Source organism: Astatotilapia calliptera, chromosome 3 (assembly GCF_900246225.1).
Source record: "Astatotilapia calliptera chromosome 3, fAstCal1.2, whole genome shotgun sequence".
Classification (NCBI taxonomy): domain Eukaryota; kingdom Metazoa; phylum Chordata; class Actinopteri; order Cichliformes; family Cichlidae; genus Astatotilapia; species Astatotilapia calliptera.
This window is the reverse complement of record NC_039304.1, coordinates 38732960-38746089: the sequence shown is the minus strand read 5'-3', so window position 1 is coordinate 38746089 and position 13130 is coordinate 38732960. Positions and strand designations below refer to the sequence as shown.

Genomic DNA, 13130 nt, shown 5'->3' with positions numbered 1-13130 from the left:
TATGACTGATGTCTGCAACTAATGTGATATTTTAGGCTATTTGTACTAAAAACAATAGCAGTACAAGGTAGTTTTGTATATATATATAATTGCAGGGTTAAAGGTTTAAGACAAAACGTAAAGTATTGGTCAATTTTTATACAAACTAACAGTGTAAAATGACACAGAATACGACAGAAATCCCCCCAAAAAGATTGTTTTTCAGCTCCTAAGTTTAGAGAAGCTTCTGGATTTCAAAGTTTTATAAACCTGGATGGTTGTTTCTGTGTGGAGATTTTTTTTTTTTGTTTAAGTTAACTCTTTCGCTGATCTCTCCGCGCCTCCTTTATCTCTAGTTAATTATGTTTTCATTGCGCACTCAAGTGTTTCTATTTTTTATTTGATGTTTCTCAAGGTTGGTTTTTGTTTTGTTTTGGTGAGGCTCTAATTCCTTTCCTGTGATGAAAGGCGCTGTATGAATACAGAGGAGTTCTGGGTGACAGCAGATGTTTGGCTTTTTTTAAAGCTTTTTACTGGTTTTCGTTATTCTGACTGCCCACTTTTACAATTATATGCTGATCTAAAGTGTGTGTTAATGTACATTTGAGCCCTGAAATTGATGGGGGGTTACGGTCCAAGAGCACCCGTGAATTTTGAAAAACCTTGAATTTTGGATGTGGTAAAACAAAACTGCCTATAAATGATTTTATAGTTTAAACCCTGAATATATAAATCTGGGGATGAATGACTTTAAGAACAAAATGAAAAACACTCGAGATAGCTACATGTATGATGTGGGAACGCTGGACTGCATCTGCTGGAGATGCAATTAAGAGAGATGAACAACGCTCTCGGATCGGCTACTTTCAAATCCCCGCCTCTGAGTACACTGGCATTTCAACACTCAAAGGTGCGTTTTCCTTTGAAACAACTGCGGAGGATATCTGTGGTTTCTAAGAAAAAATCTGGGAACATCTGTTTACAATGGCTGTTGGCTTGATATTAGCTCACTTCTAAAACAATTTGATTAATACAAAGTTCCCCCTGAAACACAATTAAGGGGAACAATTAGGAAACAAGATGAAACTCAAAGACTTTTAAGATGGCCAAAATCATACTAAACTAATTTTGAGAGTTCTGATTATCAGTATTACTGTGTTAAAAGAGAAAAGAAACTAACCAAGAATTCAAATAGTTAACTTTTTTCCCCTTTTTATTTAAAGCAGAGTGGTTTACACGACTAACATTTTACTGCACCAAATTTTTTACAGAACTTTGTGATTTTTTTTGTTTTATTTTATAAGCAGGTCCTTCAGTAACTTAGGTCTTTATGCCCAAAAAAATAACGATTTAGTAGAACTGTTGGTCACCAGACTACATGTTTGCTGTAAGTGACATGATGATCTAAGAACCACGTGTTTTAGCACAAAAAGTTATAAAAAGAAGAAAAAAAAAAAAAATCCACAACACTTTTTCCAGTTTAAAAAAATTAAATATAAAGTTCACAGATTAAAAAAAAAACAAAAAAAACAAACTGCATCTGTAAGTATATTATGATAAAAAAAAGTTGTTTTCAGTGTCGTTTAGGTTGTGGATGGACTGGGGACAGAGGTTTCCTCCACCTGGTGGCTCTTCATGTGCGTTTTCAGACAGTGGCTCTGGGTGAAGGCTTTTTCGCAGATGGTGCACTGGTACGGTCTCTCTCCGTTGTGGGTCCTCATGTGGACCGTCAGGTGTTCCTGGCGAGAGCACGCCTTCCCACAGATCGCGCACACAAACCGTTTGATGCCCAAGTGGCTCCTGATGTGGTTGGTCAGGTGAGTCTTGCGTTTGAAGAAACGGCCGCAATCGGAACAGCCGTACGGCGCCTCACCAGTGTGCACTCGCATGTGAACCTTGAGTTCGCCGTTGGACACGAAGCCTTTGCTACACACGCCGCAGACATGCGGCCTCTCGCTGCTGTGCGTCTTCATGTGAGTCATCAGGCTGCAGTTTGACAGGAAGGATTTGCAGCAGACGTGGCAGAGAAAAGGTCGCTCCCTAGCCATGTGGATCTTCTCGTGGGACTTCAGGTTGCCGGAAAGTTTGAAACGCTTCCCGCAGATTTGGCAGCCATACGGCCGCTCTCCAGAGTGAGTGAACTTGTGGCGGGTCAAAGATCGAAGGTCACAGACAGACTTTCCACAGATATTGCAGACGTATCTGTCTTTGCTGGTGTGTATCTTGCTGTGAGCTTGGAGCTGCGCCTTCAAACCAAAGGATTTTGGGCAAATGTCACATTTGTGTGGTTTCTCTTCCACATGGACCCAATGGTGAACATTCAGACCAGACATGTAAGCAAAGGTTTTGCTGCAAATCTTACATTTGAATGGCCTGTCTCCTGTGTGCAGAGAAACGTGACTGTTAAGACCGACGATGGTGAAGAAAGATTTCCCACAATATGAGCAGTCGTGAGTTTTCTGGTGAATTCTGATATGTCTCTTCAACTCATCCACAGATTCAAACTGCTCTCCGCAAACTCCACAACCACCCTGTGGCTCCTCCAGGTGACTCCAGGTGTGTTTGATCAAGCTGCCCAGGTTCAAGTACCACACTCCACACACTTTACAGGCTATTTTACTCTTCTCTATCTCCTTCATGTCACTTTTGCGCACTTGTTTCTTCATCTTTTTTGTCACCTGGAGCTCAGAAACAGGTTTAAAGCATTTGTCTACAGCCAAGGCTTTGTGTTCATCTTTGCTGTCCACTTCCCTCTCACAGGCCTCTTCATCTGTTTGCAGGTCTTGCTTTTGTGATGTTGAGCTGCTGGCCAGCATGTCCACACTGGGACTGTCTGTATGCTGATCAGAGCTGCTGTGGAACAAAACGGTTAAAGGTAAGTTTTAAGTACTGAGCGCCTGTACATAAAAGCCATAGGTTTCGTCTACTTGCAATAACTAAAAACAACAAACTCATCCATTAGAGAACTTGAACCACAGAATTTTGGGTTTGGTATTCGTTAGATCAGAATTTTTTCCCTCAATAATTTTTTTAATTTCATGTTTTTCATTGAATTATCACAATCCAGCGTCTAGATTGAGTGAAACCCTGATCTCTGATCTCACGTAGTAGTAAAAGGTCTCTTAAGTTATGATTAATGAGTAACCGATCGTGGCTCAAGAGTTGGCGTTCGCCTTGTAATCGGAAGGTTACCGGTTCGAGCCCCGGCTCGGACAGTCTCGGTCGTTGTGTCCTTGGGCAAGACACTTCACCTGTTGCCTACTGGTGGTGGTCAGAGGGCCCGGTGGCGCCAGTGTCCGGCAGCCTCGCCTCTGTCAGTGCGCCCCAGGGTGGCTGTAGCTACAATGTAGCTGCCATCACCAGTGTGTGAATGTGTGTGTGAATGGGTGGATGACTGGATATGTAAAGCGCTTTGGGGTCCTTAGGGACTAGTAAAGCGCTATACAAATACAGGCCATTTACATCAACATTCTAGAGTCTTGTTTTTGATATCGTCGGTCAATCAAGAGCACACAAATCCTTATACCCGTTTTTATTTTTACCTTGACTGGAGTTCAGCTTCATTGTCTTTTGTTATGTCAGCATCGCTGGATGGACAGTCATCGTTTGTTGGTGAAGGGGGAAACTCTTTCTCTCCCTCCTCACTAGTCTGTAAGAGTTCATTTCCAAATTATTATCAGTACTTATGTTAACTGAGAGTAAAATAGCTAAAATTTCTTTAACATTTTTGTAAAATCTTAAAGTGTACATTTAAATCACATCATGATTGTTACATTTTAAATCTGTTATTGTGGTATAAAGAGGCAAAATTATCAAAATCCTACCAAAGTCAGAGGCAAAAGCAGCACAAACAGGTACAGCGTCTACCTTCAGGCGGATGTAGAGGGCAGAGTTTCCAATGAACATGTGGATCTCCTCTGGAGTCACAGTCTTCACTTTCAGGGGCTGGAGCCTCCGGCTTCTGTCAGTTGTGAACAAGTCAAAAGGTTCATCATCTGCCAGCTGAGGAAAGGTTGACTTCAACAGGTCCAGGAATTCAGCTTCCTGTAGACCAAGAGGGCACTTCAGGTCGTGTGCTGGGAACTTCTTGAATACTGGAACAGAAGAAATTCATCTTAAGATCAATAGTCCTTAGGCAGTCAGTAAAACCAAACCTTGCCCTAGTATTCATTAGTTCAAGTGATTAGTTGGCCAGTCTTTGACTATTTCTGATGATAAATAATGTAATTAAATATTTTTGTAAGCATTGGAAAATGCTTTGAATTAGGAACAAAGAAAAAATGGTATTAATAGCACGGCTAACACTGTACCACATAACAGACAAATACAAAACCTTAATGATTAACATTTCATACTCGTCTTAGAGAGCACATTGGTGTGAGAGTCCTCCAGGATGCGGACTCTGAGATCTATATGGTTCTTTGTGTCACTGATGCGAGGTCTGCCGGGCTTCTTCCTGATAGTCGGAACTCTGGCGAAAATGCAGGAACTAAGTCAGTGTCATAAAAGACTATAAAGCAAATGCAAATAAACTTGGGGACCATCCACATATTGTTGGCCATATCACAAACCTCTACAGTTTGTTGTTCCTTAAAGTGGTGTTTGTTCTAACCTTGACGGCATTTTATAATCTGGGTCCTTTAGATCTTCTCGTTTTTGTCGGGAACTTGTTGGTTGCATCAACTCCTGCTCCTCTTCATCAATGTCGTCGTACCAAAGCAGGCCCAGGCTCTCAGTGTCCTCCACACCTGGATACATCAGAAGTCACTTTTTGTTATGGTTTTTAATTTGAATCATATGATGATAAACACACGATACATGTGGTTTAGTCAGTTTGCTTTAGTAATAATTTGATTAATTGAACTCGCCTGGCGCACATTATATAAGCACTGCACTCACTTTCATGCCCTCTTTTCACTCCCACATGGGGCGGCAGCTTAGGTGAGTTTGATTTGTAGTTCTCAGTTTAAATCTTTATTTAAGTTAATGACTTAAAGTCATTAACTTAAATGACTTGTTTTCTCTTTCAGAGTTTAGCAGTCCATGCGTGTCTTCCTTTAAGTTACTACTGATTATAGTGAAGTAAACCAAGATATACGGCAACTAATTGATAGCAGTTTTCTTTGCATTCTGACCAGATGAGGCCATGGTGATAAAAAATAAAAACTTTGAACCTCCTTATTAACACACAGTAGGAGGCAAATTGGTTCTAAACAGTCAGGCTGACTTTTGACTGACTGCTGGTGACAAATTGGTGATGTTTGCAAATAACTGGAGGCCAATTTACAAACATGGACAGACTGCCAACATGTTGCAATCAATCTTAATCAGTCTGTGCCAATAAACGCAACTCATCTGGTTGCCAACTGGTTGTATTCTGGATATATACCTATATATGGGGTTACCCATGTTATGGGGTGCCTGTGTCATTTTGCAATATTCTTTATAAAAGCCTTGAACCCCCCCCCCAAAAAGAAAAACAATTAATGGTAAGACTGTTCAGACGTACCTGTCTGTTGCTTGGGCTGTTGCTCCTCTCTGTCCTCAGGCACGACTTCCACCTCATGCCTCTCCACATCAGGCTGTAGGACTTTGTGTTTTTTGGTCAAAAAGAACATTTGATCAATATATCAGCTTTGTGTGACTGTGGTGTTTGACTGCAGCTCCAAAGACGCTCCTTCCTGTTGATCATTGTTTTTATTATGTAAACCACTAAGAAAAAATTAACTCTAGATTCCAAAAAGACAAAAAAAAAAAAAAAAACCCAAAACAAAACAAAGAATGACAATCTGGGATAAGAATTAGACCAGACTCTTATGCTCTCAAGGATAACTACATTACGCCCAATGGCATATCTTGTGAGAAGAAGGGCGTGGTTATGGGTTATATGGCCTGTTGCTACATGCTTTTAAGAGTCTGTACAACAGCCATGAGAGCGTGGATAATAAAAAGCAGTAAGTCAGATTGCACGCTCAAGAAGAGTTTAGTTGGGTGGTCTCAGATGTTTTCTGTTGGCGACCTCCATCTCACTGGAACAGCCTGAAGCAGCAGAAATTCTAATTAGTCCCTCAAAGTCTGAGGTCATGGCACTAAAAAATGTATGGAATAACCACTCCAGGCTGAAGGTTCTACCTCAAGTAGAGGCTTTATACACCTCAAGGTCTAGTTCAGGGGAAAAAAAAAAAATAAAAATTGAATCATCTGCTCTTCTCTACACTTAAGCTGAGAGAGATTCATGCCGAATTGCAAATAACGCTAATATTATTTTCCCTGCATTCACATTTTATTGTAATTACACATCTGTATGTTTAACAGCTTGTAAACGTAAAATCAGCGATTTTCAAACGAAGTTCGGCAAATTCTAAATTTACAAATCAGCTTTTTGTGGCTGCGAGCAGCTTTATTTGCCCACTCACCTCTTCTCTCCAGAGAGACGTTAGGCTGCAGGAGCTCCAGCAGTCTCCTCTGACGGCCGATCTCTCGCCTGAAGCCCGCAGCCTCCTCCTCATAGTCGGCTACAGTCCTCTCCACCACCGCTAAGATCTCGCGGGCGGCTGTGCTCATTTTCTCGGTGACGATTCCTCTCAGTATGTCGCTCTTAGACATGTTACCGACGCTGTCGACCGGCCCGGGGCCGCCGCTGCTGCCGCTCTTCATCCAGTAAAACATGTTTGTTTGTTTTCTCAGCTGTGTTTTGACGAAGAACACATCCACACACTACAGCGCAGAGTGCGTTTCCGGCGGATTCTGGTGCAGCTACAAATTGTGTCCGGAAAAGAAAATCAGGCGTTATTTAGTTCCCCTGCTGGTGTGACTTTTACTAGCTAACCCCAGTAAGACTGATGTCTGCTGTACATTTAAGATGCTGGTGAAAATCATGGCATTATAGTAAAGTAAGTGAAAAGCATTTTTAATGTAGCACCTTTAAGGATAAACATCATAACAAAAATGGTTAAATGTTAGAACAAAAAGTTACCCAAAAGCAAGCTTAAAAAGATTATATTTTTAGCTGCTTTTAAAACAAATCACCACATTCATAGATCTCAAGCTTCAAAAGCTCTATCTCCTCTTTTAGCCCTCAGCATTGGATGATGCACAGTCTGCATTGACCTCGGGGACCTTTACATTAGGGGCTTCTGTCCAATAGCACAGCACCGACAGAAGCACAGCATGTTACAGATACAGTAAAGGGGAATGAGAGTAAGGATATAGGCATAAATATACCACATATACACATATATAAACACAGAATATATAATATGGATAAATAGGAATACCAGTGGATTGCACATTTGAGTGATTTTACACAGTGATTATTGCTCAGTCGAATATAAGAAAATACAGTTTTATACCTATTAAACTTATATTTTTGTCATTTTACATAGAAATTGAAGAAAATATGTGTTTTTGTGACAGGGTGATAGTAACAAAGTGACTAAAGATATAATTTAAAATTGGTGCTTTGTGACGTTGTCTACACATCATTAGAAAAATTACAAGAAAGTCTGGCTGCTCGAAAACAAAATGACAGGTGACATTCAAGTATGACAAAAATGGTCATTTCTGTTATTTGGTTACTTTAACTTATTGCCCTTTTATTAAAATGGTTACATTCAGGTATTTAGCTTAAAATCATAAGGAAAAAACTATAAAGAAAAAAAAAATCAAATCTACTAATAAAGTGTTGTCTGTTAATATTCTGACTTTAATTCACTAAAGCCTCTAGATTAATTCATATTGTTATACATATATACATTACTAAATATAAAAAATAATTAAAACAAACATTAAAATTTCAGTTTAGTACTATTAACAACCAATGGTTTAGACCAAATTGGCTATATTAAAAGTAATCTAACAAATAAACAAATTAACATATTTGTCATTATTTTTATGTTCTCCATTAAACAGTTAAAATTTCAATAATTCAATAAAATGAAAAGTTAACACTATATCACATAAGCTAATATATAACACAAAAATACTCTTAACATAGGTATTTTCTAATTATTATTTTATAAATTGCATTTTATATTTAAATTTTAAAATATTAATAACTTTATTTAAACTAAATTTCACATTTTAAGGTATTTTAAAAGTATACTTTTGAACAAAAAGGTGTTTAATGTAAATGATTTTTCAAAATGTTAAGAAATGGGTATAGTGTAAGTTGTACTTTTAAATTCACATTGACATATAAATCTAGGATTTAATACAAGAAACTTCTATTTAATTAGAAATTATAGAGTGGAATTAAGAGTAAACAGGGAGGTTATTTTATTACATGAAATCTCTGAAAACTGTCTAACAGATTTTTCTTTCTGGACTTCTTCAGCTAAAATTGATAGACTCAGTGAAGAAAGGACAGTAAAGTAGGGGAAAGCATGCGGCAAGGGGCTGCGGGTCAGACTCAAACCCGGGCGGGCCGCTCTCAGCTGTATGGCATGTGGTCACCCGCTCAATGCACTGATCTAAATTTGGCTTCTTATGAAGTTACTTTTCACCCTAACCCCCTAACACAATCTTTTGATAGATTCTGCACAGGTGGGATTACTGCAGTAAACTCAAACACTGTCACAATATTGATCCAACTAGAATATTTTCCAATAAAATGTTTAATAGAAGAAAAAACAATTGTGCACACAGGGTAAAATAATGAAGTGGAAAAATAACAACTTTAATCCAAATTTCAACAACAAACCAACAAGACATTACACATTAAACAAAAGTCAAGACAATCCAAGCAGGACGACATTCACAATGACTAACCCCGAAGAGTTTTAAAATGACTGTGTGCTGATAAAAGTCCCACAGATTGCGGGGGCGGTGCAAGGGTGTTCACAGACTCTGGAAACAATTTGACGTTCCCTGTAGAATATCTGTAGCGAGTATGTCAAACACACCGCCTGTGGACCAGAACCGGCCTTCTGAAGTGTCCGATCCGGCCCACCGGATGGCTTTGCAGTTAGTAAAAATGTCAAACAACTTTTCACGGCATGTTGCAGCAGCAAGCAGCTTTTGAGTTCTTAAGTGTGAATCACACCGTGAGAGTCTGAACTGTCAATCTAATGTGGAGTCAGAGGAATCATCAGTTATATGCCTCCTTACTGTCAAATAATCTGCCATACTTACAAAGTAGTGTTCTCGACCCCCACCTATTCACAGTTCAGTATTATCAGGTTATCTTCATTAGGATGACAGTTTAAGTTATATTTGGTGTTTGAACTATTAAAACAGGCAGTTATAGTTGTTTTTAGAGGGATCTCAGGTATTTGTGGATTTAAACTATTCACATGTGGTTATTGGGGGTCAACTGCAGTTGATGAACCTTTAAATAACACAAATGAAACAATGTTGTCTTTTCATTATTGAATTTTTTTTCACTTCTTTCTTTGCATTTGGGCACTTTGTTCTTGTTCATTGTTAGTACAGCGAACTTTGTGATACAGGCCTCTGAATTAATTAAGAACAACTATAACTAAGACCTCAGTCACACAGGCATACAGACTGGTTGCCAACCAACATATGTAATCCCAAGTCAATTGTTGAGTGGTTCGTGGAGGACGCTGGGAGTTGTCTGCCTAAAACTCATTGGAAAGACTGCACAGTGATGCACCAAAAACCTGCTCGTGATTGCTTTGGTCACTAGCAGATTTCTGCTGTTTCCCTCAGGTTGCATGGAAGATACAGACGGGTCTGCAAACACTTGCTAACTAAGTCCCAAGCTGTACTGAGACAGAGACCATTCATCTTCAAAATAAAAGTTGCACCTTACAAGAGCAGTTAGCTTTTTCTTTAGAGGCAAACTTTTCAGTTTTAAAACAACTCTGCAAGTAGTTTACAACCGTTGTCTCCCATATTAATTGTTGAGACTGTGGCAACCTGAGTGTCACCAAAAGAAATCTCACAAAGAGGTTTTCGGTGCAGCGCTCTCTTTACAAACAATTTCACCCATCAACAGCCAGAAACCTCCAGCAAACAGTCGGGTTGCACTACTTACCGCTGATTGCCAAAGAGGTGCAGGCCGATCTGTAGGCCTGCTTTATCGAGGTCCAACATAGGAAACAACCCACCAAAACAACATTTACTGTAAAATGATCAAATATAAAACTAACCTTCATACAACCGGCATCAATTAGAGCTGGTCAAAACTTATCAAACATCTCCTGTAAACATAAAAATAGTTTTTGTTCTTGAGACTAATACGTAAACAGCAAAGAACTCATCCAGCAAAATTACTTTTGCCCCCATAAACAAATTACTCTGAAATACTAAAGATAAATAAAGGTTCAGATCTGAAACGGGTAACAACAAACTCACATTTTCTTATAAAAATAAGATGAAATAACATAAACAGGACTTTTAACTTTAAGGGACCTCTAATGAACGGAATCACATTTACTTTGTTAAACTTCCCATAGAAAAGTCTTCTGATGGCATCTGGTGATCATCTGTATTTCTCTTATTGTCAACAACTCTCCCAAATATGAACTAAATGTTTATTTTCAATGAAAACTATGGGCTCAAATTGTGCTAATACATATTTTGCATAGTTGTGAACTGAGTTTTGTAACCTTGTAAACCAAAATATCTGGACATTTTAGGTTGGTGCATCTATAAAATTTCACCGAACTCTGACACGCACAGAATGTTTTCCTTCGTGGTGATGAAGGACAACGCTGGGCTGGCACGTGAAAGGACCATCACCCTTCCAGGACCTGAGGCTCCGTAAGGTACCCCTCCGACAACCACATCCATCTGTTCTCTGATTGGATTGTTAAATTTGTGATTGACATGACATTGACCAATTAGCTGAAAGGAAGAACAATTGGGTGAAAATTCATATTTGTAAGTTGAAACTTACACACAGCAAGGCAACTTGAGCACAAGGTTTTACACTTTGTTTGTTGCTGTGTATCTGTAACTAGACCTTAATAACAAGTGTAACTTGTGTAATTTTTTTTATATACAAACACACATTCTAATCTACAGGGTGGTCCATTTATATGGATACACCGTAATAACATGGGAATGGTTGGTGATATTAAAGTCCTGTTTGTGGCACATTAGTATATGTGAGGGGGCAAACTCCTCAAGATGGGTGGTGACCATGGTGGCCATTTAGAAAGAAAACTGTCACTAATAAAGAAACATCAGTGGCTGTCCTAGCTTCATTCAGCAAGAGCCCACATGTCACTGGAGAGTGGGATTAGTCGAACATCCCTTCAGCGGATATTAGCTACTCACAAATGGCACCCTTACAAACTCCAGCTACTGCAGCACAGAATTTGCAGAATGGGCAAAACAAAAATTGGAACAGGACCCTCAGTTCACGCAGACGATTTTGTTCAGTGATGAGGCAAACTTTTATGTGAATGGTGAAGTTAACAAACAAAACCACCGCTATTGGTCTGACACTAACCCACATTGGATGGATCCCTCCAAGACTGTTGGAACAACAAAAGTGATGGTTTGGTGTGGTATATGGGGTACAACGATAGTGGGTCCATTCTTCATCAATGGAAACCTCAAGGCCACTGGATATTTGAAATTGCTACATGATGATGTGTTTCCCTCTTTATGCACTGAAGCTGGCACGTTCCCTGAGTTTTTCCAGCAAGATGGTGCACCACCACATTATGGGTGCCAGGTCTGAGCATTCCTAGATGGACAGTTTCCTGGAAAGTGGATTGGTCGTCGTGGGCCAGTTGAATGGCCCCCAAGGTCTCCCGATCTGACCCCCTTAGACTTTTATCTTTGGGGTCATCTGAAGGCAATTGTCTATGGTGTGAAGATACGAGATGTGCAGCACCTGAAACTACGGATACTGGATGCCTGTGCTGGCATTTCTCCTGCTGTGTTGCTATCAGTGTGTGAAGAGTGGGAGAAGAGGGTTGCATTGACAATCCAACACAATGGGCAGCACATTGAACACATTTTATAAGTGGTCAGAAACTTGTAAATAACTCATGAAAGAATAAAGTTACGTTGAAACCAAGCACACCATTGTTTTTCTTGTGACATTACCGATAAGTTTGATGTGTCACATGACCCTCTTCCTATTGAAAAAACAAAAGTTGCATCCAAGATGGTCGACTTCTAAATGGCCACCATGGTCACCACCCATCTTGAGGATTTTGCCCCCTCACATATACTAATGTGCCACAAACAGGACTTTAATATCACCAACCATTCCCATGTTATTACGGTGTATCCATATAAATGTCCCACCCTGTATAGATGCACAACCATAACACTTTCAGAAATTTTGGTTTACAAGGTTACAAAACTCAGTTCACAACTACGCATTTGATTTACAAGCACAAAATATTTTTGAAAACAACTTGAGCCCATAGAAAATGAGCAATGGTATAAGGAAATTAAACTTTTGGATTTGGAAAGTATTCAATGCAGCAATGTTTTCTTTACTGGTATCAACAACATTTGACATTTAAAAAAAATTTAATTTTTAATTTTTTTTAACAAAGCACTCAGAGAGCGCAACTCCTCCCAAAAAGTGAGGACTATATACTATAATGTTTATGTTTGATGTTTTTATTAAAACACGCTGGTGTCAGTCTGCTATGGCGTCATAATGGAAAAAACAAAACAACACAAATCATACAATCATACTTGGTATGGTTTCTTGAAGAAATTTTTTTAAGAAGACTTTGACCTTGAGCGCTAACCATGAAGGTCAAGGTAAAAGGGTTTGCTAACCTTCAAGACCTAGTATATTGTTGCAAGGCTTGAAGACTATCTTAAAAAAACAAAAAACAAAACAAAACGTGGGTAACAAAGCGCTTTATTTCTTTTTTTATTAACTGATTTTTTTAGGTTTGGTGTGACCTTGATCTGATGTTGAGCTGTTATTGGTATCTACCATCACAATATTTGAAAACTGTAGACACTAGACTGGCTGAGATGGCTGTAGCTCAAATGGTGCAGGTGACCACAAACCATTACCTGGAAGGTTAATGGTTTGATCCCAGTCTTCTCCCATCTGCATGCCAAATATCCTTGGAAATATACTAACCCCACGTTCATATTCCGATGCATCCATCAGAGTATGAATGTTAGATAGAAAGCACTTCGCATACAGCGTTTGAAAGAAAAAAAAAAGTGCTTGGGTGAATGTACAAGTTGTGTAA

At 39.2% G+C, this 13130-nt stretch overlaps 2 protein-coding genes across 3 annotated transcripts in view; one reads left to right on the top strand and one right to left on the bottom strand.

Annotated features, from left to right (window-relative positions):
- LOC113019455 (deleted in malignant brain tumors 1 protein-like) overlaps window positions 1-13130 on the top strand; it is a 616212-nt gene that overhangs the window by 249637 nt on the left and 353445 nt on the right. The window lies entirely within an intron of this gene.
- LOC113019465 (zinc finger protein 3 homolog) lies at window positions 1504-6812 on the bottom strand. Of its 2 annotated transcripts, none has more exons than XM_026163204.1 (7): window positions 6396-6812; window positions 5489-5569; window positions 4592-4727; window positions 4335-4450; window positions 3847-4073; window positions 3522-3628; window positions 1504-2829 (listed from the first exon to the last, which is right to left on the bottom strand). In XM_026163204.1, the coding sequence occupies exons 1-7, from the start codon at window positions 6646-6648 to the stop codon at window positions 1563-1565; spliced, it is 2187 nt and encodes a 728-aa protein (XP_026018989.1). In that variant the 5' UTR covers window positions 6649-6812; the 3' UTR covers window positions 1504-1562. The 2 variants fall into 2 exon arrangements, with proteins under 2 accessions (XP_026018989.1, XP_026018988.1); XM_026163203.1 differs by having other exon boundaries at window positions 1504-2832; window positions 6396-6811.

Excerpts from the sequence above, each read along its gene's own strand:
- LOC113019465 (XM_026163203.1), bottom strand. The coding sequence starts at position 6,648 with ATGTTTTACTGGATGAAGAGCGGCAGCAGCGGCGGCCCCGGGCCGGTC. Across the intron at positions 4,728-5,488 it reads ACAGCCCAAGCAACAGACAG|GTGTGGAGGACACTGAGAGC; the intron begins GTACGTCTGAAC and ends TGATGTATCCAG. Across the intron at positions 4,451-4,591 it reads GATTATAAAATGCCGTCAAG|AGTTCCGACTATCAGGAAGA; the intron begins GTTAGAACAAAC and ends CATTTTCGCCAG.